Source organism: Tenrec ecaudatus, chromosome 1 (assembly GCF_050624435.1).
Source record: "Tenrec ecaudatus isolate mTenEca1 chromosome 1, mTenEca1.hap1, whole genome shotgun sequence".
Lineage (NCBI taxonomy): Eukaryota > Metazoa > Chordata > Mammalia > Afrosoricida > Tenrecidae > Tenrec > Tenrec ecaudatus.
The window spans coordinates 166,399,101-166,423,464 of NC_134530.1; the positions used below are offsets into that span (position 1 = coordinate 166,399,101).

General features: G+C 50.5%; 2 protein-coding genes and 1 pseudogene across 5 annotated transcripts; 2 read left to right on the top strand and 1 right to left on the bottom strand.

Annotated features, from left to right (window-relative positions):
• The first annotated feature begins 1,265 nt into the window (after nt 1-1,265).
• NAXE (NAD(P)HX epimerase) lies at nt 1,266-3,497 on the top strand. Its single transcript, XM_075563472.1, has 6 exons — nt 1,266-1,484; nt 1,610-1,718; nt 1,842-1,952; nt 2,045-2,158; nt 2,803-2,950; nt 3,252-3,497. The coding sequence occupies exons 1-6, from the start codon at nt 1,312-1,314 to the stop codon at nt 3,452-3,454; spliced, it is 858 nt and encodes a 285-aa protein (XP_075419587.1). The 5' UTR covers nt 1,266-1,311; the 3' UTR covers nt 3,455-3,497.
• Nucleotides 3,498-3,838: 341 nt separating this feature from the next.
• On the bottom strand, nt 3,839-11,217 carry GPATCH4 (G-patch domain containing 4). Of its 4 annotated transcripts, none has more exons than XM_075563457.1 (8): nt 11,132-11,217; nt 8,491-8,630; nt 7,846-7,919; nt 7,668-7,760; nt 7,473-7,559; nt 5,649-5,740; nt 5,327-5,377; nt 3,839-5,124 (listed from the first exon to the last, which is right to left on the bottom strand). In XM_075563457.1, exons 2-8 carry the CDS (start codon nt 8,567-8,569, stop codon nt 4,320-4,322), a joined length of 1,281 nt encoding a protein of 426 aa, XP_075419572.1. In that variant the 5' UTR covers nt 8,570-8,630; nt 11,132-11,217; the 3' UTR covers nt 3,839-4,319. The 4 variants fall into 4 exon arrangements, with proteins under 4 accessions (XP_075419572.1, XP_075419556.1, XP_075419548.1 ...); XM_075563441.1 differs by lacking the exon at nt 11,132-11,217 and adding an exon at nt 10,895-11,111; XM_075563433.1 differs by lacking the exon at nt 11,132-11,217 and adding an exon at nt 10,755-11,111.
• Nucleotides 11,218-18,676: 7,459 nt separating this feature from the next.
• LOC142437101 (heterogeneous nuclear ribonucleoprotein A1-like) lies at nt 18,677-19,649 on the top strand (annotated as a pseudogene).
• Nucleotides 19,650-24,364: the final 4,715 nt, after the last annotated feature.

Here is a 24,364-nt window from a genome sequence, read left to right on the forward strand (position 1 = left end):
GTCTTGGATTACATTAGTTACAACCCTTTCACACAGGCTGGTGTGCTTCTTCCATGTGGACTTAGCAGATGCCTCAGTAAGATCATTGCTTGCTTTAGGACAAGCCTTGAAGACCCCGGCACTGTTGGCACAGCAGGGCACCATCTGTAGTTTCTTCACCACACTTTGCTGGAGCACCCATACCTTCAATGATCTCTTCATGAGGGCGACTAGTATCAAATAGGGCCATGTCATAGGAACCATTTGTTTCAGGTTAGGGCTACGATTAAGTGAGAACTCAAAATCCCTTCGTATATGCCCCTGCTCCACTGTAGAGACATCTTTTTATTAGGGAACATTATAAATCATCCCCATGGGGCATCTGTTAATTCTGACAGCATCATCCATTTAGCCAGTTCTGCATACTTTCAAATACTATTTAGAAAAGTATACATATATCGAACAGCTTTTGAGACTACACTAATTTAAAACTAAATTTTAGACTAAAACACAGAATCTGAGCTCTTACATATGTCATGAACAGCTCCTAAGAAAGCTCTCTTGAAAGTGCTGACGAGTAAGGAGGTCGTGTTGAGGACTAAGGTGTGCCTGGACGGAGACAGGGCATTGTGGGCCACCTCACAGGCCGGCAAACGTTGGACAGGGAATGGACGCGTCTGAAGGACGGTGTAGGCAAAGACTGTTGACAACACCATGGACTGCAAGACTACGGAGGAAGCACAGCCCAACGCTCCTTAGAGGCCAGGGTGGCGAGACTTCCACTTCCTTTGGACACGTGATCAGGAGAGACCAGTGCCTGGCGGACATTACTGCCTGGAGAAGCGGAGGGGCGGCGAAAGAGAGGAAGACCCTGGACAAGGTGGATTGGCGCCAGCAGCTGCCACAATGGGCTCACACGTTAAGGACAGGAGGGCGCAGGGCCAGGCCGTCCGAATCAACAAGAAGGCAATAACATGAAGAATTCTTATTATCAGGGAATGGCTGGGAGCACACGATTTCGTTCCACCTGGGCCTGGAAGGCACTGGGGACTGTTAGATGCAGGCTTTAAGGGAAGGGGCGCGGAAGGCAAAGGCTCGTTACCAAGGGCACCATAGCCGCCCGCCTCACGGTCGCTTCCGGAGACGCGGCATGCCGGCCCCGCCCCCGGGGCGTGTCCAGACGCCAACTCCCGGGGCGTGGTCAGGCTCCGCCTCTAGGGGCGTGTCCAGACGTCAACTCCCGGGGCGTGGCCAGGCTCCGCCTCTAGGGGCGTGTCCAGGATCCGCGCATGTGCCGTGGGCGTTGGACCGGGGGCGCGCTCTGCGGGGTGGATGTCCCGGCTGCGGGCGCTGCTGGGACTCGGGGTGCTGGTTGCTGGCTCGCGCGGGCCGCGGGCCGCAGCCCAGGCTGGCGTCTGCCGCTACGGGCCCATCTGGTGGGGGCCGCAGCGGCTGACTTCGGGGGTCGCCGGGAGCATGGCGGGCGCCGCGGTGAAGTACCTGAGGTAGGCGGGGCTTCCGGCGGGCGCGCGCGCGGGGCGCCGGCCGCTCGTCCTCCCGGGGGCGGGGCAGGGACCCCGCGGCCCCTGCGCGATGGCGCCCCGCGGACTCAGGCCGAGGCTTTCCGCAGCCAGGAGGAGGCGCAGGCGGTGGACCAGGAGCTGTTTAACGAGTACCAGTTCAGTGTGGACCAGCTCATGGAGCTGGCCGGGCTGAGCTGTGCCGCGGCCATCGGCAAGGTCAGTGCGCCACCGGCCCTGCCGAGGGCAAGGGAAGCGTCCCTGTCCAAGGCCCTGGGAAGGACACCCCGCCGGCAGGGGCCGCCAAGCCTGGGTGCTAACTACCGAACCCCCTACCCCCAGGCCTATCCCCCCACGTCCATGTCCGGGAGCCCGCCCACTGTCCTGGTCATCTGCGGCCCCGGCAATAATGGAGGCGATGGCCTCGTCTGTGCTCGACACCTCAAACTCTTTGTGAGTACTTGGGCAGGGGCTGTGGGCCGGGCAGGAGCACTCTAGGATGTGGGATCGAACCCCACCGTTCTTTCCCTTCCCTTTCCTCCCAGGGCTACCAGCCAACCATCTACTACCCCAAAAGACCCAACAAGCCACTCTTCACCGCGCTGGTGACCCAGTGCCAGAAAATGGACATCCCTTTCCTCAGTGACCTGCCCTTGGAGGTAGGCGCTCTGCTCCGGGCCTCCCCCACCCCCAGGGCCTCCCCTCACTTTCAGGTTGTCGTGCTTTTGTCTAGGAGTTTGGCTGAAACTCTCAGGCGGCAGGGATGCTGCCTGGAAGATGTTCCTTGAAGGTAACTGGCAGGAGAGCCTTCTCCTTCCTTGTAAGGTGCACCCTAGGAGTCCCCTCTCTAGAACTTTCCTTCACTTGCATCTCCCTGCTCACTCTGGTAAATTCCTCAGCCCTGAATATGCAGTCAACAAACACATCCTTGGCCCCTCACAGTGACTTAGGAGTAGGAAATTCGAGAACCCCTTTTGGAAAGACACGAGACACATTTCACAGGTGGAGACACTGAGGTAGAGAGAGAGGAAGGGGTTTGTAGGGCAGAGCTGACACCAGAATCCTGCCCTGTGGATGCCATCATGGGCTGCCCATACCTGCAGCCTGCCCCGTGATGAACTGGTACCTCCGAACAGATCACAAGTCTGGGCTCCGCTTGGCCTAATCAGTGACCAACTCCCACTCACTGTAGGCCTCAGAATGAGGTAGCTGTACTTGTGCTGCTGTGCATGCATGGCCTACTCTGGGGCAGCACAGCGCCCTCTCCTGGCGAAGGCAGCCTTGACCTCTCATCCCTTCACAGCCCATGCTGATTGATGAGCTCTATGAGCTGGTCGTGGACGCCATCTTTGGCTTCAGCTTCAAAGGGGATGTTCGGGAGCCATTCCAGAGCATCCTGAAAGTCCTGGGTGGAGTCACTGTGCCCATTGCCAGCATCGACATTCCCTCAGGTACTGGGACCAAGGGGGTTGTGGGGATTTGCCCTCTTGAGGCAGGTACCTAGGAATCCTGGATCTCGACTGGAAGTTCAGACCAGGTCTAAAATACTTAAGACTGGAAGGGCAGGGCAGGCCATGATATAGATCCCCTATCAAGGCTGGGCAACAGATTTCAGGACTCCCAACCCTCAATAGACATTAACCCATAGAGGGGGTACTTCCTCATTCAGGAATCCAGACAGCTGGCCACCCTTTGGGGATGAGGGTAAGAGCTAATGTTACGTGTTCTTCCTGAATGCCATTCTCTTTCCAGGATGGGATGTGGAGAAGGGAAACTCAGAAGGGCTCCAGCCAGACTTGCTCATCTCCCTCACAGCCCCCAAGAAGTCTGCTGCCCACTTTACCGGTCGCTACCACTACTTGGGGGGCCGTTTTGTGCCACCTGCTCTGGAAAAGAAATATCAGTTGAACCTGCCCTCTTACCCGGACACCGAGTGTGTCTACCGTCTGCAGTGAGGGCAGGTGGGTGGGTTTCTTCCCAATAAAGACTTAGTGCCTTGCCCAGACCTGTCATTTTGAGGCAATGAGAATTCCACTGTTAGGTGCTGAAACAGACTTCCAAGCAAGGAACTGTTTTCCATACGCAGTGATTCTTACCTTGGGGTCACAGGGCATTGGGTGAGGTGCCTGGTGCTTTGTTTTGCATAACGGTACAGCTAGGCTTGAGAAAAGTGTTTTCTCTAAAGGGCTCCAAGGGAAATCTTTTTTGGAGCCCTGGTGGTGCAGTGGACTAAGTGTGGGGCCGTTGACAAGGTTCAGCATCACCAGACTTCCCTCACCCTGCAGTCAGTCAGTCTCACAGGCCCAGAGATGGAATTGACCCAATGGCAGTAAGTTGGATTTCTGGTTTATTCCAGACCTGTCCTGGCGCCCAGTTTAGGAATGGAAAGGGCAGGATAGATTTGTATGTTCTAGGAGCCCCAGCGGATGTGTGCTCAGTTACCTGACAAGAATGTTAGAAACTGGTATGTTTTTATGTAAAACTCAGAACATTTCAAATACATATATTTTGAGCTTCTCTTTAAAAGCCTGTGTGTCAGCATTCAGCTGTAGTGGGGGCAGGGATGGCCCTTTAAAGGGTCTATGCACTCCTGCTCTCTGGGATTGCAGCCCGTCCCTGAGCTACCTGGCTCCTGCAGACACCCGAGTTCATCATCTCTGGGTTAGAAGTACAAAAGGATCCACACCTCCCTTAAACCTCGGCCGCTGCTCTGCTGCTCTTGTCGGCAGCCTGGTTGGTGTTCCAGAACTCAGTGCCCTCTGTGGGAGGGGATCCTTTTGAAAGGGGTGCCTTAGACCAGAGCCCACTCTGACTAGGCCGTCAGTCTCTCTCCTTCCGTTTCTTCTTTTTGGCCCTGTGGCCAGTGTTCCTCCCAGCTCTTTCCTTCTCAGGATGCGTCGTCCTCTGAGCCCTGCTGCTGGCACTGATGTGTGTCCTACTCTCTGTCTCCTTATCCGCAGCCCCCTCAGCCTCACCCCTCTCCTCCAAGACCTCCTCCTCTCCATATTCCTGTCTCTTCTTCCTTCTCTTGAATGCTCTGTTTGCTGTACCCTTGGTCCTCCCTGCAGAAGCTGCCTCCCCTCCATCCTCCATGTTCCAGCCACCCTCGCCCTCTTCCTTCTCAAGCTGCCGCCTCTTCTTCTTCTTGCTTCTGCTGCAGGGGTCAGCACATGCCATGCTCTCCCCCTCCTCTGCCTGGTTATCCACCAAAGCTTCCTTCCCTCCTCCATCTGAGATTCCTTCCTCCAGCTGTGGCCGCCGCTTCTTCTTCCTTCTCCTGAGGGGCTGCTCAGCTTCCTCCCTCTCCAGTTCTCCAGGGCCCCTTGTTTCTGCAGGCGCTGCCTCTACGGCTGCCTGGCTCTCCTCTGAGATGTCCCGATGGCGCCTTTTCTTTTTGCGTTTCCTCCCACTCGGTTCAGTCTGCTCTGGGTGCTCCCCCAACATAGGCCTTTCAGTGGATGTAACCTCTTCCTGCTCTTTCTTTTTCTTTTTTCGGGCGAATGTGCTGTCAGACTGTGGTTGAGGGGCCACCCGGCCCTGGCCTTTGAGACGAGCTAGGAAAGCCTGTTCCTGGGCTTCCAGCCGAGCAAGCTTGGCCTTCATCGTGATCCCAAGACGGGCAGCCCTGAAAGAGACGGCCGAAGTCAGGCCCAGGAGACAGAGAAATGGGTCTTCTCCTGGGGACCGGGGGTGGGGTGGGGTGGGCAGGCTTCATCTTCAGGCAGGAATGCCTCCTCGGGGCGAAGAGGACTTGGGCCGTGGTGGGACAGGCTTCCTACAGGTGGGCTCAGGAGGAGAGGGAAGCCAGCCTAAGGGGCTGTTCTTACTTGTGTGCTGTTCGTCCCTCACAGGCCTGGAGCAGCATCTCATCAGTTACACTGGGGAGAGAGCAGGAGTTACACACAGCTGGAGAGAAGGCCGGGCCTCTCCTTCCCTCCAGAACAGTCCCTCAGCCCAGAGCAGCTTCCAGTCACTGTTCAGGATTTGGTGGGGTGGGGTGGGGTGGGTTTGTTTTGACTTTTTTATACAAAGACTCATGCAAGAGCGTTCCACCCCCAAGCAGCTCAGGGCTAGCAGCAGACTTGGTCCTTCCCCCTGCGGTGTATGGGCATCTCCTCCCACATTCCCCAGCGCTAAGTCAAGTCTCACATCTTGGGACACTTGGGCCTCTGGCTTTCGTCATCACTGCAAGTCTCCATGTCCTTTTCTGGCTTCTCCCCACTTGAAGTCAAGGTGGCCGTCTAGAGAGAGGGATCATGGGGTGGACAAGGCCACTCAACACCAGTCCTCCCTGCTCCCTTAAATCTGCCAGCGACCCACACAGCTACGCCATCCTGCATGCTCCCACCTGGGCAGGGGTGGGCAGCTCCAGAAGTGGGTAGTGACTAAGCTCTTAATGTCATGGGAGGGGTTCTGGGTCATCAGGGGGGTGGGTGTGTGGGTGTGTGCGTGTGTGTGTACACACCGTCTCCACCCCAGTACCTATGTACATTTAACCAGCGAGGAGTCAAGAAGTACCTCCGTTTAACCCATACCGAGGACCTACTAGAGGCCAAGGGGCTGGGGATGCAGAGATGAGCCGAGATGGGTCCAGCCCAAAGAGCTTCCATTGGCAGAGAAGCGTGTGGCAGAACATCGGCAAGAGGATGGACGAGCTGCCTCTGGTGTCGGAGAGGTGCCTAGCTCAGGGTAAGAGGTTCTGGAAGCAAGATGCAGGAAGAGCTCGCTCTGGAGACAAGGCAAAGGATAGGAAGTTCCCAGACAGAAGGATGGCATGTGCAACAAGGAAAAGTCTGACGTGAACGCTTGATAAGGGTCCCATCTGGCTTCAGTCAAGGCCCTGGAGACACAGCTGGAGAAGCGCACAGGGCCAGGGACAAGGCACGAATGGCCCTGTCAGTCACGGTGATGGTCGGAACTGGTCGTCCTGCAGCCTAGATCAGAGAGGAGGCCAAGGCCTCGATGGAATCTGCTTTCGAGGGATACTTCCAGAGGATGCACTGGTTGGGTGGTGTGTGTTGCTAGAAGTGAGGAGTCTTACAGAAATTAGCACAAGATGATGGCAAAAACCTGGGTGGGGGAAAAGATAACAGCCGAGATGCAGAAACAGAAGACGTAGTGCATGACATGTAAAGCCCCGGGCGTTTCACAGACGATCATTAAGGATTCACTTCCTATTACACAGTGCAAGCAAAGAATTCGAGAAGCTGGATTATATGAAGAACGTGGCATTGTGACTGAAAGAAGGCTTATTGACAACCTATGATATGCAGATGACGAGCTTGCTTACTGAAAGGGAGGGCTTGAAGCCTGTGCTGAAGAGCAAGGATTACAAATCAACGTGAAGAGGACCCGAAGCCTCACAACTGGATCGAGAGTTCACATCATCAATGGAGAAAAGATGGACGTTGTCAAGGGTTTCATTTTGCTTGGATCCACAATTACTCCGCGTGGAAGCAGCAGTCGAGAGATCAAAGGGCGCCTTGCACTGAGCAAACCTGCTGCACCCCATCTCTTTAAAGTGTTGAAAAGCCAAGATGTTACCTTGAGGACCAAGCCAGCCTTGTATGCATGTGCAAGTGGGACACTGAATAAGAAAACCCAGAGAAGAAATGATGCATCGGAATGGTGGTGCTGGCGAAAAATATTCAAAGGGACAAGCAAATCTGTCTTGGGAGAAGTATGGGCAGAGTACCCTTAGAGGCCCGGATGGCAAGGCTTTGCCTCACACACGTGGGACGTGTTAAGAGAGCCCAATCCCTGGAGAAGGGCACCAGGCTTCATAAAGCAGAGAGGCAGTTCAAGAGAGGAGGACCCTTGGCAAGATGCACGGAGACCGTGGCGGCGACAGTGGACTCCAGTTGTGACCACTGTGAAGATGGCTTCTGTTGTCCGCGTCGCCGCCGTGAGTTGGAATCAGCTGGATGGCACCTACCAGCAGGGAAGGGGACCCCCTCCCCTCAGCCTCTGTACCTTCACAAACTTCTGATACAGCAAATTGGGCTTGGGGCGACTCTGACGGGCAGTCTCCTTAGAAAGGCGCTTTATCTGAACTCCATCCTGTGGGAATGTACCCATGAGTGGGTGGGTGGCATGCCATGTCTCCACCATCACCCCACACCCCTCAGGCCCTTGAGCTTCTTGGACCTGTCTTTATCAGTCACTGACCTGCCCAGATTCCACTACTAAGCTGGCGGCCGTTGTGTTGAAGAGCTCGTTCCACCAGTGGTTTGTGAAGTCCTTGGCAGGGTCGTGTCCCACCTGCCAGGCAAAGAAATGGGTGAGAGCCCGCCCTGCCTACCCTCAAAGGTTGCCATCTTCCATCCCGCTGACTTCCCTGTCTTACCCCGTGAGTGTCCTGCTTCAGTGTCACCCTGATGGCCTGGGTGATGCCATTCTCCTTCCGGCCCAGGCCTTTGCCTGCAGAACACAGTGAGTGACTTGGTTCACCCTGCTGCTGCCAAGCCCTCATAAGGCACGCTCCCGTCCCACCCCCCCCCCAACCACACGCCACTCCTTGCTGTTCTGCACACATTCCACCCCTCCTGGAAGGAAGCAATCTTAGTTCCACTCCTTTTAGCACTACGTCATGCACACACACCCCTTTTCTTTCTCATTACTTGTCAAATTTCTCCCATTCTTCCTATTTCTGGAAAAGTCAGAAAGTGTCTTCTGCAAGCTTCTTCTTTTTATTTTTTAAAATCATTTTATTGGGGGGGCTCTTACAACTCATAACATTTCATACATCAATTGTTTCAAGCATATTTGTACATACATTTCCATCATCATTTTCTTTTTTATACATTTTATTAGGGGCTCATACAACTCTTATCACAATCCATACATGTATATACATCAGTTGTTCGGCAAGCTTCTTAAACTAGCTTTTCCTCCTCCCTGAATGGTCTTTAGGGGGTCCCTGAGTGCCTGACTAGCTGCCTGCCCTGGGCAGTCAGCAGAGTTGAGGGTGTGGGAGGGCCCCCGGGAGTACCTTGAGTCCATCCGTGCTTCAGCAGCTGCTCCTCAGCAAACTTCATCCCACGGCTCTTGACCTCTGGGCTGACACTCATGGTGAGCAGAAAGGCTCTGTCCTTGGGTCCTCACCAGGAAGGACGTCAGTCACAATGATCCCTTCAAGAGGAAAGGAGAAGGCACTAAAATCACCCAACTGCAACTTGCTGCTCTTATACGAGCTCTTTCATGAGCCCTGAGGAGGCAGTGGGAGGAGGGGGCCAGTGGGGTACCAGCCCCCACAATTGAATGGGTCCAAGGGGAGGTTGTGTACTTGAAGGGTAAAATTAAAGCAACATCAGACAAGATACAGCAGGCAATTGCTCACCTCTGGGACCATCATGACTTCAGCAGCCAGATCGGCACAAGGAGAGAGAATATGTTTTCAACCAAGACTTACATACACTCAGGAAGCATGCAAGCCCCCCTAATCACAGGTAACCACATACAAAGTGGGCTGTATGTACCCTAACCCTAGAGGTCCCTGAGTACACAGAGGAGTAACCTAACACCAGTGCCTGGGGGCAGGTAAAGGGGGAGGGGCTGTCCTCAGAGCCTAGAGCACACTGCTGCCTCCAAAGTTAAAGGTGCCAGCTAGATAGCAATCAGCCATGAGAGCTTATAAGAGGTAACTTTAAGGTAGTACTATGATGGGAGGAGATAATGGAGAACAATATTATGAGAATGTGATTGGCACTCAACCTCCAACTCACATGGGTGAAGGCCTCCCTCCACCCTAGAAACCTAGGCTGCCAGCCTCCTTAATCTATGAGACTACAGGATCCATCCATATGCACTCTTCCTGCTCTCTGCTCCCCACACTGATCACAGGGAAGCCAACATCTACACAGCAAGTTCAGAAGGGCTGATGTGTAGAACAACACCTAGCTAGACAGGAGGGCACCACATGCCAGACTGCGCTTGACATTGGATTATCTCATCTTCCCAGTCCACTACTGAGGTACCTGCTCATCTAAATTCTGGACTGCTAGCTGCAAGGTCGACAATTCAATGCCCCCCACCCCCCCAGGGCTGCTCCTCGGGGAAAGGCTGGTTTGTGGTTTGATAATGCATAACAGGTGGCCTACACATACTATCATATTGCCTCATTTAATCCTGGCAGCTCTGCAAAGAGGCAAAGTATCCCTGTTTGTAGTTCCAGGACACACGGCCTGGGTTTCCTGCCTGAGATTATCGTTAGCTGGTTAGTGAGCAGCACTAGAATAATTCTTAGCTCCCAAAGTAACTACTTTCATTTGAGTTTAATACGGTCTCAGATTTGGAAGGGAAAAAAAAATCACAGCATTACAGTTACTCCTCCTAAACATTATATATTAGGTTTAAGAATGGTCACCAATCTGAGGCCGGTGAGTGGGACGGGACGTTCAGTATGACTGTTAGCACATTTCTGTTGTGCAGGTCAATTACTTGAAGACCTAACTGATAACATAATAGTCCCAACGGAAAAGTGTCGCATGAAGAAATAGCCTTATCTTGCCTCTGGATACTGTTGACAAGACAGACTCAACTATGGCGTCCTTTAAAACCACATGCTACCGAGTTATTTGTGACACACAGCAACCCTCTGGAGTTTCCAAGGCTGTAAACATTTTTAAAAATCATCTTATTGGGGGCTCTTATCACAATCCATCCATCTATCGTGTCGAGCATTTTTGTACATGTCAGCATCATTCTCAAACACTTTTGTTTCTACTTGAGCCCTTGGTATCGGCTCATTTCCCCACGCTCCCTCAGCTGTAAAGCTTAAATGAAGCAGACAGCCTCAATGTCCCCCTGGGAGCAGGTGGTTTGAACTACCAACCATAGAGTTAGCAGTCCAACACTGGCCGGACAGGGTCACCGGGGCTCCTAGAGGCCTTTAGGGGCATCTCAAAACCCTGCCTTCTCTCAGGTTTCAATATGGGTCCAACAATCATCCCTAACCCTGGTTCTCCATGCCAGTCAGCTGGTACCCGATAACTTCCTAACGATCGTCTCAGTCAACGCTCCCAGCAACCTAAGCATCACTGGCCATCCTTCACGCACGAAGAAACCAGCATACGGAGGTTCAGTTGCTCCAATACGGAACAACCGTTGACATCCCAAACCCGTGTCAGCGCCGGAAATCTCCGTTTCTTTTCCACTGAACCGAACGATAACAAATGGCAAAGACTGACCCTTCTGGAAAGGCACGAAATTGGGAAAACTAAAAGCAAGGCATTTCCTCGAAGCTCCGGCTCTCACCGGCATCACCGTGGCTAGACAATAGGGCATCCGGGCCTGCCGTTCGTACTCCAGTCCGGCCCTGAGCGCCCTTTGTACTTGCCACCCTCCCGGCCGGGGTCGCAGGAACGCCAATCTCCAGCCTCGCCCGCGGTACCAACCCCGACGGCCGGGGCCGACAACACGTCCGGTCCGACTCGTGGAACTGAATGGCACGGGAGGGGGAGCCCCTGGACCGGGTGACTGCGCAACCTGACGAGTCCCACCCCGTGCGCCGCGGCCCTTTCCCAGGCAGGCGGCCTTCTCCCGGGAGCCGCAACGCTGGAGCGGGCCGGCCGGCTGCCCGGGCCCGCGCCTCCTCCGCGCGCCACACCGCACCGGGGCCCGCGCGCCCTTACCGTCCCTGCGCGCTGCCCCGCGCGCGATCACGTGCCGGCCCGACGCGTGCGCCGCCGTCGGCCCGGAAGTGCTCTCTCGGCACTTCTAGGCAGCCGGAACCATAGAGACGTCCGAGGGGACCAATCCGAGCGAGCCAACGGGTCCTCCGGGGATGCGCTCGGGAGGCCGACTGCGCTGGCTGGTTGCCATAGCCACCGGGCGCGCGCGGCCCGTTTCCGGGGGCGTCTTGGAGGCGTGCCGCCTTCCTCCTTCAGGGCCTGAGCCGGCCCGGACTTTCCTACCCCTTCTGGCTTTGGCCGGTCGCCGGGAGCTGCTTTCGGGCCCCCTGAGCCTGTTCGGGCACAAGTCGGGGACAGGAGACAACCGGAGCGCCCACCGAGTGAGCTGAGAGCGGACTTGGAGCCGCCGGAAGACTCGGCCTCCGGGAAGAGCTGTTGATACAGCCTGCGCTGACCCGGCGACTCTGCACGGCCGGGGAGCCCGGCGGGGCCTCGTACCTTCATCGCAATCGTTGTTCACTTTGAGCTATTTTGTAGCGACTGTGCCAGTCCGTTCCGTCAAGGACCCTATGCCAAGCACGATGCCTTTCTCCAGGGACTGGTCTTTCCTAAGTAAACGTCCAGAGTACGTGAGGTGATGGTTCACTAAGCCCACTTCCAAGGAGCATTCTGGTTGTCCTACATCCAAGACAGATTTGTTGGCCCACAGGACTTCCAGTCCGAGAGCTTAGAGATTTGAGTAGGCTCATCAGACACTTGTGGATGCACCACGGTCGCTGCGCCAGGACCTGGACCTTTGGCATTGGGACTCCAAAGATGCCTAAGACAAGAGCACCGGTCTAGCCCTGGAAGGTGCAAGGAGGTGGTTTGGGGTGTTGAGAGAGATACTCGATCCCGGAATGAATGCCGTGCTCAGCAGTTTGGAACTTGCCTTTGTAGATATGAGGATCGATTGAGCAGGAAAGGGTGAAAATATTACAAAGAAACCAACAAGAAGGGTTACACCTGTCCAAGCTACCCCTGGGCTTCGCTCACCCTTCACAACCAGTGCCCAGGAACGAAATTCCAAACAAGTCTGACTTTGACCTTCTCGCCCCAGATCACAGATTATTTTCATTTAGTTTCCCCTAGGAACTTCCACAGGGAAAATTGCCGTATCGCAATAACGGTTCTTTTAAAATTTTTCATTTATTTATTTATTTAAAACATTTTATTAGGGGCTCATACAACTCTTATCATAATCCATACATACACATACATCAATTGTACAAAGCACATCTGTACATTCTTTGCCCTAATCATTTTCTTTTTTCTCCTCTTTTTTTTTACATTTTATTAGGGACTCATACAACTCTTACCACAATCCATACATATACATACATCAATTGTATAAAGCACATCTGCACATTCCCTGCCCCAATCATTCTCAAGGCATTTGCTCTCCACTTAAGCCCATTGCATCAGGTCCTCTTTTTTTTTTCCCCTCCCTCCGCAATAATGGTTCTTATACAATGACTCAGTATGTCATATCTCCTAGTCCCCTTGAGGTTTTATCCATAAAATTAATGTTGTGTTTAGAATATTACTACATGGGGACAATGTAATGGATCCTAGTTACATTTTAGATGCAGTAGGCTTATGGAATGTTTCAAACTGGTGCTCAGGCTGAATTCAGTAGAGGAACGTTCCCATGCTGTCACTAACTGTGTGACTTATCTTACCTGACAGGATCCATGCCCTCATTTATGAAATTAAGGGCTCGGTCTGGTTTCATCATTTTGCAAACTTGGTTTCATTGTGGCGTCTCTGGAGCCACTGAGAAAATGACATAGACAGGACTTCAATTCCTATAGCCCCTCCGCCACCTGGTCAACCCACCCCCTGAGCCATCTACCATTCCTATCAGTTTATACTCCTCCTCAGTTTATATCACCTCCTATCAGAGTAGACTTTATAACATTAGACTGTGTTTGTATATGGTGTGGTCATAGAGTTCAAAATGAAATGGAATTACCTCAAGGACACTTCCCGGCCCATAGTTCCTGGGTGGCACACTGCAGACCTGTGAAAACCAGGTGGCTGGAGCCTCTGGTCTCACACACTGAGCTTTCTGTTCTGCTGGACCTAGTCATAGAACACAAATTTAGTAAAGGTTTCCTACAGACTAGAGATTAAAAACAAACACACCAAGCCTAAACTCACTGCCATCAAGTTGATTCTGACTCATAGTGACCCTGTAAGACAGGGTAAAGGTGTCCTTGGTGAGTTTCCAGGACTGAAATGTCCACGTCAACACTTTCATACTCGTCTGAAAGTTGGAACCAGCCCAGTTGCAAGTGTCCACTGGATGATGGGTGAATGAACCCGAGGCTGTGTAGACACACAGTGGACAATTACTCAGCCCTCAAAAGCAATGCAGTACCGGTAGCTGCTACGACACAGGTCAACAGCATGCGAAGTGAAAGAAGCCAGCCCCACAAGGCCACCTATGGGGCGGTTCCTTTTGTAGATACTGTCCGAGACTGGCAGGCCTGTAAAGACCGCAGCCAATTAGTGATTGTTAAGGGCTATGGGGAGGGGAGGACAGGATTTGGTTTCTTAATGGGGCTGATGTGTACGGGATTCCTTTTTGGGGTGGTGAGAATGTTCTGGAATTAGATGCCATAGCTGTACATCCTCACAAAAATAATGAAAACCACTGAACGGTACACTTTATGAGTTGCCTGTCTATATTTCAAAGTCCGCAGGGAACCCTGAAAGAACACGTTCTCACCACCCCAGAGATGATGAGAAGTGTAGTTCCCTTTCTTTATCCTTTGCCCCTTCATTATGCAATGTCTACTAAGCTAAAAGAGATCCTCTATTAACAGTGACTTTATTACCAGCAGATGGAGACAAGCCAGAGTTCCTCAGGGCGGAGGGGCCTGGCCCAGCGGGGAGGAGAAGGGCATTGGTCAGAGGACCCTCCGCAGGAAGGGACTGTGGCCTCCGGCGTCACTGCCGCTTGGGCTTCTCTCAACCTTCTGGCGGTAACATGAAATGCTCAAAACGGAGGTATTAAGTTGTGTTTCTTTTCCTGGGTTTAGATCCATGAGCAGTGTTAGGCAGATCATTCTACCAGCACAGCTCTGTGCTTCAGAAACAAGTCCCTCCCGTCAGCAGTGGGACTCAACGATGTAACAGGCACTTGGCTGCCTTCTGGAGAGTTCCAAGTATCAAAAAAGATAGACTGTAAGGTAGCTTTTTATTTTATACACCGAATAAGAAATAAATATAAAAGAGGTACACAAAACTAGATTGTTGTGAGCTTGAAAATGTTAATGAAAATATTCAATAATACTAGACAAAAACAATAAAACTTATTGACAATATTTCCACATTGCTTCTTGATTGGTGTTCTCATCCTCACTTGCAATTTTCTTCACTTTTTAAAAAACTTTTTTAAATAAAAAGTTCATTTTATTGGGGGCTTTTACAGTTCTTCTAACAACCCAGACATCAGTGGTATGAAACATATTGCTACATATATTGCCATCATTCTTTTTATTTATTTATTTTTAAAAATCATTTTGTTGGGGGCTCTTACAGCTCTTATCACAATCCATCCATTGTGTCAAGCACATTTGTACGTATGTGGCCATCATTGTTTTCAAAACCTTTCTTTCTACTTGAGCCCTTGGTATAGGCTCCTTTTGATTCCTTCCCCACCCCCACCTTCGTGACCCCTTGATAAATGATTAATTATTATTAATTTCATATCTTGTGCAGACCGCTGTCTCCCCATTCTTGGCTTTTTTGCACGCCTCATTGGCTGGGTGATTTCTCCTTCTCCCTCCTCTCGCTGTGGGGGAAGGAGCCCCGCCTTTGGAGGCAGGCCAATGAGACCATACTCATCGTGTTTGCTAGATTAGAAACGGTTAGGCTACGTCTCACCTCCGAACAACTCTTTTTTATTTATTTATTTATTATTTCTTCTTTTTTTACATTTTATTAGGGACTCACACAACTCTTATCACAATCCATACATGTACATACATCAATTGTATAAAGCACATCCATACATTCCCCGCCCCAATTATTCTCAAAGCATTCCCTCTCCACTTAAGCCCTTTGCATCAGGTCCTCTTTTTTTTTTTTAATTTTTTTAAATTTTAACAATTTATTGGGGCTCATACAATTCTTTTCACAGTTCATACATATACATACATCAATTGTATAAAGCACATCTGTACAGTCTTTGCCCTAATCATTTTTTCTCTTTTCTTCTTTTACATTTTATTAGGGACTCATACAACTCTTACCACAATCCATACATATACATACATCAATTGTATAAAGCACATCCATACATTCCCTGCCCCAATCATTCTCAAGGCATTTGCTCTCCACTTACCTCTTTTTTTCCCCTCCCTCCCCGCTCCCCCCTCCCAATGTGCCCTTGGTAATTTATACATCGTTATTTTGTCATATCTTGCCCTATCCGGAGTCTCCCTCCCCGCCCCCCTTCTCTGCCATCCCTCTCCCAGGGAGGAGGTCACATGTGGATCCTTGTAATCAGTTCCCCTTTTCCAACCCACTCGCCCTCCACTCTCCCAGCATCGCCCCTCACACCCCTGGTCCTGAAGGTATCATCCACCCTGGATTCCCTGTGCCTCTAGCCCCCATATGCACCTGTGTACAACCTCTGCCCTATCCAGTCCTGCAAGGTAGAATTCGGATCATGGTAGTTGGGGGGAGGAAGCATCCAGGATCTGGGGGAAAGCTGTGTTCTTCTTTGGTACTACCTCGCACCCTCACTGACCCATCTCCTCTCCTGAACCCCTCTGTGAGGGGATCTCCATTGGCCGACACTTGGGCCTTGGGTCTCCACTCTGCACTTCCCCCTTCATTCAATATGGTATATATATATATATATATACATACATATGTAGACATACATATGTAGACACACACATATGTAGACACACACACATATATATATACACACATATATATATATTTTGCATGATGCCTTTATACCTGGTCCCTTTGGCACCTCGTGATCGCACTGGCCGGTGTGCTTCTTCCATGTGGGCTTTTTTGCGCTCATACAACTCTTATCACAATCCATGCATACATCAATTGTGTACAGTAGCACACTTGTACATTCATTGCCCTCATCATTCTCAACATTCGCCTTCCGGGAATCAGCTCCTCATTTTCCTTTTTTTTCCCCTCCCCCTCCCTCCTCGCTCCCCCCTCCCTCATGAACCCTTAATCATTTATAAATTTTTATCTTATCTTACACTGCCTGGTGTCTCCCTTCACCCACTTTGTTGCCCATCCCCCAGAGAGGAGATTATATGTAGATCCCCGAGATTGGTTCCCCCTTTCAAGCCCCCTTCCCTCCCGGTATCACCACTCTCACCCTTGGTCCTGAGGGGTCCATCTGTCCTAGAGTCCCTGTGTTTCCAGATCCCACCTGTACCACTGTGCATCCTCTGGTCTAACCAGGTTTGCAAGTAGAATTGGGATCATGAGAGTGGGAGGGAGGAAGTGTTTAAGATCTAGAGGAAGGTTGTGAGTTTCATTATTGCTACACTGAACCCTGAGTGACTCATCTCCTCCCCACTCCCCCTCTGCAAGGGATGTCCAGTTGTCTACAGATGGACATTGGGTCCCCATAGTGTACTCCCCTCATTCACGATGATATGATCCGCCACCCCACCCCCAACCCCGCCTTTGGTGCTTTGTGGTGTACTGTTTTTAAAACAAGACATTTTCTCAAACTGTCATATTTGGCCATCACCACAACCCCCTAACGATTGGGGTCTGGATCAGCTGGAATGGAGGGCAACCGTTTGGATTGGTGGGTTTGTAAGTAAGGAATCTTTCCGTGGCTGCAGGCTCCCCTGCTAACCAAAGGTTGGCGGGCTGAGCTCACCCTGAGGGTCCTGGCAAGAAATCCCTAGTCATCTGCTCCCCCAGATCGAACCCTAAAAGCCCCCAGGGGGGGTTCTGCCCTGGCCCCCTGGGGTGGGTCAGGAGTGGGAGTTGCTTCTTAGCGAGGGTTGCAGGTTACAGGGGAGTGACCTGAGCAGGCTCGGGGACGCAGGAGTGGAACAGGAGCACCCTGAACTCAGCACTGGGACCTCTCAACACGCAGTGCGGTCTAACTGCCACCTGGCCCCGGCACCTCCTCTTTGGAAGGCCCCCAAAATCCCAGGGTGAGAGTAAGCGCTGCTTAAGTGTGAGTGGACAGACAGACAGATGGCAGGGAAGGAGGGAGGGTGCCAGAGGGCCGGTCCTCTTTGATTTGTAGTTCTCACTGCCGCTTCCAGGGGTGTCCTAGGAAGTCCAAGGAGGGCGGTAAAGGAGCACACACTTATTTGGGTTGCTTGAAAAGATATATATATATTTTTAACATTTTTTTGTGTGCATATTTTTTAACATTTTATTAGGGACTCATACCAACCTTATCACAATCCATACGTATATATACATCAATTGTATAAAGCACATCTGTAGAAAAGATATTTTTTAAAATGAAATATATCCAGAAAATCCCATGAAAACACTGTGGGGGAAATCTCTTAAAGGGACAGCATGAAGACACCAGAGCCTGTCGGTGTAGAGGTGGGAAAGACGGCCAGGCTAGAAAGAACACCAGGTAGGGTCTTTTGGCTTTGGTACCACAATACGAAAAATGCTCTGAGACACTGGGACTTCTCCTCCTCCAGGAAAGCTCAGCAAAGCCACAAAAAGCAAAAGTCTGAAGGGCTCCTTGACCCTGAAGGACATCCCAGCATGTGGAGGGCTCTGCTCAAGCACCTTCATCTCTTAGCGTCCTCAGTCACGGACACCTGGAGACGCCCAGCAGAGCTCCGGCAACACCTAGAATGCCAGTGTCTGCCCGATAAAGCAGCTTATTGCTCCACCTGCTGGCCTTCTCTCTTATTGCAGTCAACATTGAAATCATGCTTGAGGAAACACACACAAACACCACATATATAATGTACACCAGGAGCCCTGGTTGCATAGTGGTTGCATATTGGGCTGCTAACTAAAAGGCCAGCAGTTTGAAACCATCAGCCACTGTGCAGGAGAAAGATTGGGCTTTCTATTCCTGTGAAGAATTACACTCTCGGAAAGTCACAGGGGCAGTTCTGCCCTGCAGGGTCCTCAGAGTCGAATTGACTAGTGAGTTTGGCTGGTTAGTACGTATGCACATAGCTGCCTTGAAGTTTGGAAGGATAGACAATAAGAAGTTAAAGGCGATTTTCTCTATGTGGTGAGATTAAGGGGGACTTTCATTTTTTAATGTCCATGTTTATAAATGAGTAACAAGTGTGTCGTGAGACAATCAGGAAAAAGAGCGATAAAAGTTGTTTCCAACTGTAAACAAATACTGTTCTCGTACTTATCCTGGTACTTTGATGGTTTGACGTTTGCATTTAAATTATTGAGATTTCTGGAATTTATTTTAACTTAAGAAAAGATTCTAGAGACACAGCGGTGTGCCTACACCTTTCTGCCTGTGGACGCCGCGGAGGCAGCAGCCATCGTTGGGACTTTCTCTCCCCGCCGCCGTCATGTCCAAGTCCGAGTCTCCTAAAGAGCCCGAACAGCTGCGGAAACTCTTCATCGGAGGATTGAGCTTTGAAACCACAGATGAGAGTCTGCGGAGCCATTTTGAGCAATGGGGGACCCTTACGGACTGTGTGGTGATGAGAGATCCAAACACCAAGCGCTCCAGGGGCTTTGGGTTTGTCACCTACTCCACTGTGGAGGAGGTGGACGCAGCCATGAAGGCACGGCCACACGAGGTAGATGGCAGAGCCGTGGAACCAGAGGGCTGTCTCGCGAGCAGACTCGCAAAGACTGGGCGCCCATTTCACGGTGAAAAAGATCTTTGTTGGAGGCATCCAGGAGGACCCTGAAGAGCACCCCCTATGAGATGATTTTGAGCAGGATGGGAAAATCGAAGGGATTGAAATCATGACGGATCGAGGCAGTGGCAAGAAGAGAGGCTTTGCTTTGTGACTTTTGAGGACCACGACTCTGTAGATAAGATTCAGAAACACCACACTGTGAATAGCCACAACTGTGAAGTGCAAAAAATCCTGTCGAAGCAAGAAATGGCCAGGGCCTCCGCCAGCCAAAGAGGTCGAAGCGGTTCTGGAAACTTCGGTGGTGGCCGAGGTGGTGGTTTTGGTGGGAATGACACCTTTGGTCGAGGCGGAAACTTCAGCGGACGTGGTGGCTTTGGTGGCAGCCGCGGTGGTGGCGGCTATGGCGGCAGTGGGGATGGTTACAATGGATTTGGTCATGATGGAAGCAACTTTGGAGGTGGTGGAAGCTACAATGATTTTGGCAACTACAACAATCAATCTTCCAATTTTGGACCAATGAAGGGAGGCAACTTTGGAGGCAGAAGCTCTGGCCCTTACGGTGGTGGTGGAGGTCAATGCTTTGCCAAACCACGGAACCAAGGTGGTTGTGTGGCTCGAACAGGAGCAGTAGTTATGACAGTGGCTGAAGATGTTAAATGACTACCAGGAAACACAGCTCAGCAGGATAGGAGAGCCAGAGAAGTGACAGGGAAGCCACAGGTTGCAACAGATTTGTGAACTCAGCCAAGCGCAGTGGTGGCAGGGCCTCGCTGCTACAAAGAAGACATGTTTTAGACAGTCCTCATGTGTATGGGCTAAAGACCTTGAGGGCTGGATTTGTGATTAATTGTGTAACAGTTTATTTTAGTTTCTGTTCTGTGGAAAGTGTAAACATTCCAACAAGGGGTTTTCATGTAGTTTTTCTTATTTTTCTTTTGCACCCATGCTGTTGATTGCTAAATGTAATAGTCTGATCATGACGCTAAATAAATGTCTTTTTTAAACGTGCTATGTAAAGTTAGTCTACTACTCTTAAACCATCTTGGTATAAACTGCTCTGACAGTGTGAAGTGTAGACTCCGTTGAGGGCGGTGCCAGGTTAATTTGAAACACACTTACAAATAACTTGAAGACTGCTTGGGCAGAGGAGCCACTGTTGTCAGAGACCTTGGCTGTTAGTTGAACTGACAGTTGCTGTTGTGTAACCTGGAGTTCACCTTTACAAATGGGCACCCAAGCAAATTAATTAAAAGTTTATTTGGTTACAAAAAATGGTTGTTGGCACATTCTATGCAATATATCTAAATTGAATAATGGTAGCAGATAAAATTACAGAGTTGGAACTTATGTATCATCAATTATCATGTGCAATCAATAAACAATTTAATCTTGAAAAAAAAAGAAAAGATTCTATAGGCAAAATATTGAGTGATGCAGGGAGCATCAAGAGAAGATGGCAAGAATACAGAGTCACTGTACCAAAAAGAACTGGTCAACAGCCACCGTTTCAGGAGGCAGCAGATAAGCCAGAACCAGTGGCGCTGCAGGAAGAATTCAAGCTGCACTGAATGCATTAGCCCAAACAAGGCTCCAAGAGCTGACGGAGCACCCAGTGAAATGTTTCAGCAAGCTGATGAAGCGCTCGTCTGTGCTAGGAAATTTGGGAGACAGCCACCTGACCAACTGACTTGAAGAGAAACTTATTTGTGCCCACTCCAAAGAAAGGTGACCCAACAGAATGCTCAAACTATAGAATTATATCCTTCACATCACACAAGTGAATTCCCCACCCACCCCCTTAAGATCATACAACACAACAACAACAACAAAAGATCATCCAACACCAATTACAGCAGTACATTGGCAGGGAGCTGTCAGATGCTCAGGCTGGACTCAGCAGAGGACATGGAACAAGGGCTATCATTGCTGATGCCAGATGGATCATGGCTCAAAGCAGAGACTACCAGAAAGATGTGCGCTTGTGTTTCATTGAGTATGCAGAGGCATCCGATGGCGTGGCCGATAACAGACTGTAGATCACCTTGGGAAGAATGGACGTTCCGGAACACTCCATTGTACTCCTGTGGAACTTGTCCACGGATCAAGAGGCAGGTGTGTGAACAGAACAAGGGCATCCTGCATGGTTTAAAATCAGGAAAGGTGTGTGTCAGGCTTGAATCCTCTCACCATGCTTGTTCAATCAATTTGCTGAGCAAATCATCCGAGAGGCTGGGTTATAGGAAGAAGAGTGACGTTTCAGGGTTGGAGGAAGGCTGATTAACCCGAGACATGCAGAGTACACATCCTTGCTTGCTGAAAGTGAGGAGGACGTGAAGCACTTGCTGATGAAGATCGAAGACTGCAGCCTTCGGTGTGGAGTGGAATTCAGTGTAAGGAAGACCCAAATCCTCAATAGGTGGACCAATAGATAACGTCATAATTAATAGAAAAGAGAAGGGAAAAAATGTTGAAGTTATCCAGGATTTTGTCTTACTTGGATCCAAAGTCAATGCTCATGGAAGCAGCAGTCAAGAGATCAAAAGACGTCTGGCATGAGGTCAATCTGCTGCGCAAGACCTCTTTAGAGTGTCGCAGAGCCAGCATGTTACTTTCAGGACGAAGGTGCGCCTGACCCGGCCATGGTGTTCTCCACCGCCTCATGTGCTTGTCAAAGTTGGACGCTGAGCAGAAGACCGTGGAGGAACCGGTGCTTTGCGATTGTGGTTCAGAAGAACACGGAAACTACAAGTGCGGCCAGAGTGCGCCTTAGAGGCAAGGATGGCAAGACTTTGTCTATCGTGTTTGGTAAAGTGGAGGGGCGGAGAGATAGAGGATTGGCCCAGTGGCTGCATCCGGGAGCTCAGGCCCGGGAACAATGGCTTAGGCATCAAAGGAGTCAGAGGCCTGGTGCTGAGGTCGGCTGGTTCGATGTTGGGTGGCGAGTTGGGACACAGAGAGAGAATCAGGGTTTTCCTGCCTTGTTTGAGATACTTGGCTACAATGGCCCTCGGTAGCTCGTTCCCTGTTGCAGGAATAACTGCAGGAGGTGGCAGGATGGCACCGAAGGGAGAATTGCAGGAAGGGGTTGCCTGTGATCGACAGGACTCGCCCTCCTTCAAATAACACCCAGTTCACACACAGCCACTTCCTTACCTCCACTGCCCCCCCTCCTGCTTTCATTCCCACCTTTCTCCCCCACCCCCACCCCCACCAGAAGAATGCAGTTCAGAGGACAGCACTGAAGCTACAGCTGAGGGAAAGAAGTGCTTCTGATCAGAGCACACGGGAGCAAATGAAGAGGGAAGGAGAGAGTGAACACATCCTGGCCCACCAAGCCCTGAGGACAGTATTCCTGTTCAGAGCAGCCAATGCACAGAGACGACCATAGGGCCAGCCCCACCACGAGACACGACATCCCTCACTGACCCATAGCGCTACAGGGACAACACTGGAGACACAGTGGGGGAACTGTGCCCAATCTGACCCCACCACACCAAGGTGAAACACTAAGGGCGTGTTACAGAGCAGCAAGGGGAGCAAAGCCATGATGTCCCTCGGGAATACAAAAAATAGACTGTGGGTCCAGGGCGTGGCACCCCATCAGACTGGATCAGAAAACACTCCTAAAGGTCAACAAACAGACCTGGAACTATTTATGGGCTTTTCTTTTGTTGTTTTTATTTTCTTTTGCTCTGTCTTGTTTTTGTGCATTAAAAATTTTTGTGTGTGCATATTATTATCTCTGCAAGTCTATCTGGAGAAGAGAGGCAGGATAAGCAACCTGGAGGAGAAAACAACAGGACCGATGTTCCTGGAGGACACGGGAGAGGGGGCGGCGAGGTGGGGAGGATGGGGGGATTGCAACCAACTCAGGGACAAGGGAACAACAAGTGATCTAAAATCAATGGTGGAAAAAATAAAGTAAAATCAATGGCGAGGAGGGCATAGGATGTCTGCTGGGGCTTAATCAAGGGCAATGTAGTCAAGAGGAATTACTGAAACCTGAATGATCAGGATAGTGGACAAGAGGAAAGTAAAAGGAAATAGAGGAAAGAACCAAGAGGCAAAGGGCATTTATAGAGGTCTAAATACAGGTATGCACATAATGTAAAAATATTTATATATCATGATGAGGAAATAGATCTACGTACATATATTTATATGTTAAGTATTGAAGTGGCAGACCGACATTCGGCCTCTACTCAAGCATTCTCCCTATGCACGAACACTTTGTTCTAATAACCTGGCATTCCATGATGCTCACCTCCCTACACAATCACTGAAGACAAAGCGGGTGCATAAGCAAATGTGGTGAAGGAAGCTGATGGTGTCTGGCTCTCAAAATATATAGCGCCCGGGGCCTTAAAGGTTGGAAGATAAATAAGCGGCCATCTAGTTGAGAAGCAAACAAAGCCCATATGTAAGAAGTACACCAGCCTGTGTGATCACGAGGTGTTGATGGGATCAGGTATCAGGCATCAAAGACCCAGAATGAAAAATCATATTATTGTGAATGAGGGGGAGCATGGAGTGGAGACCCAAAGCCCATCTGTAGACAACTGGACATCCCCTTACAGAAGGGTGACAAGGAAGAGAGAAGCCAGTCAGGGTGCAGTGTAGCACCAATGAAACATACAACTTTCCTCTAGTTCTTTCATGCTCCCCCTCTACTATCATGACCCCAATTCTACCTTACAAATCTGACTAGATCAGATGACGTACACTGATAGGGATAAGAGCTGGAAACACAGGGAATCTAGGACAGATAAACCCCTCACGACCAATAACGAGAGTAGCCATATCAGGAGGTTAAGGGGAAGGTGGGGGAGGAGGGGGAACCGATCACAGTGATCTCTATATAACCCCCTCCCAGGGGGATGGACAACAGAAAAGTAGGTGGAGGGAGACAGCAGTTAGTGCAAGACATGAAAAAAATAATAATTTATAAATTATCAAGGGTTCAGAAGGGAGGGGGAGGGGAACCAGGTGCTGCCAAGGGCTCAAGTAGAAAGAAAATTTTTTTGAAAATGATGACAACATATGTGCAAATGTGCTTGACACGATGGATAGATGGATGGATTGTGATAAGGGCTATACAAGCCCCCAATAAAATGATGAAAAATAGTGGCTAAGAAAGACAAAGACCATGCTGGTTCACAAGTGTGGTGAAGAAACCAGATGGTGCCGGCTCTCCACAGGAATATCCGCCGGGGTCTTAAAGACTTGTCTCAAAGCAAGCAGCCGTCTAAGTGAGGCGTCAGCTAATCTACATGGAAGAAACACGTCAGCCTGTGTGGGATGATAAATAGTACCAGGCAAGTTCAGAGGAAGCAGTGGTGTCTGAGCGTCAGTTCTGAACACC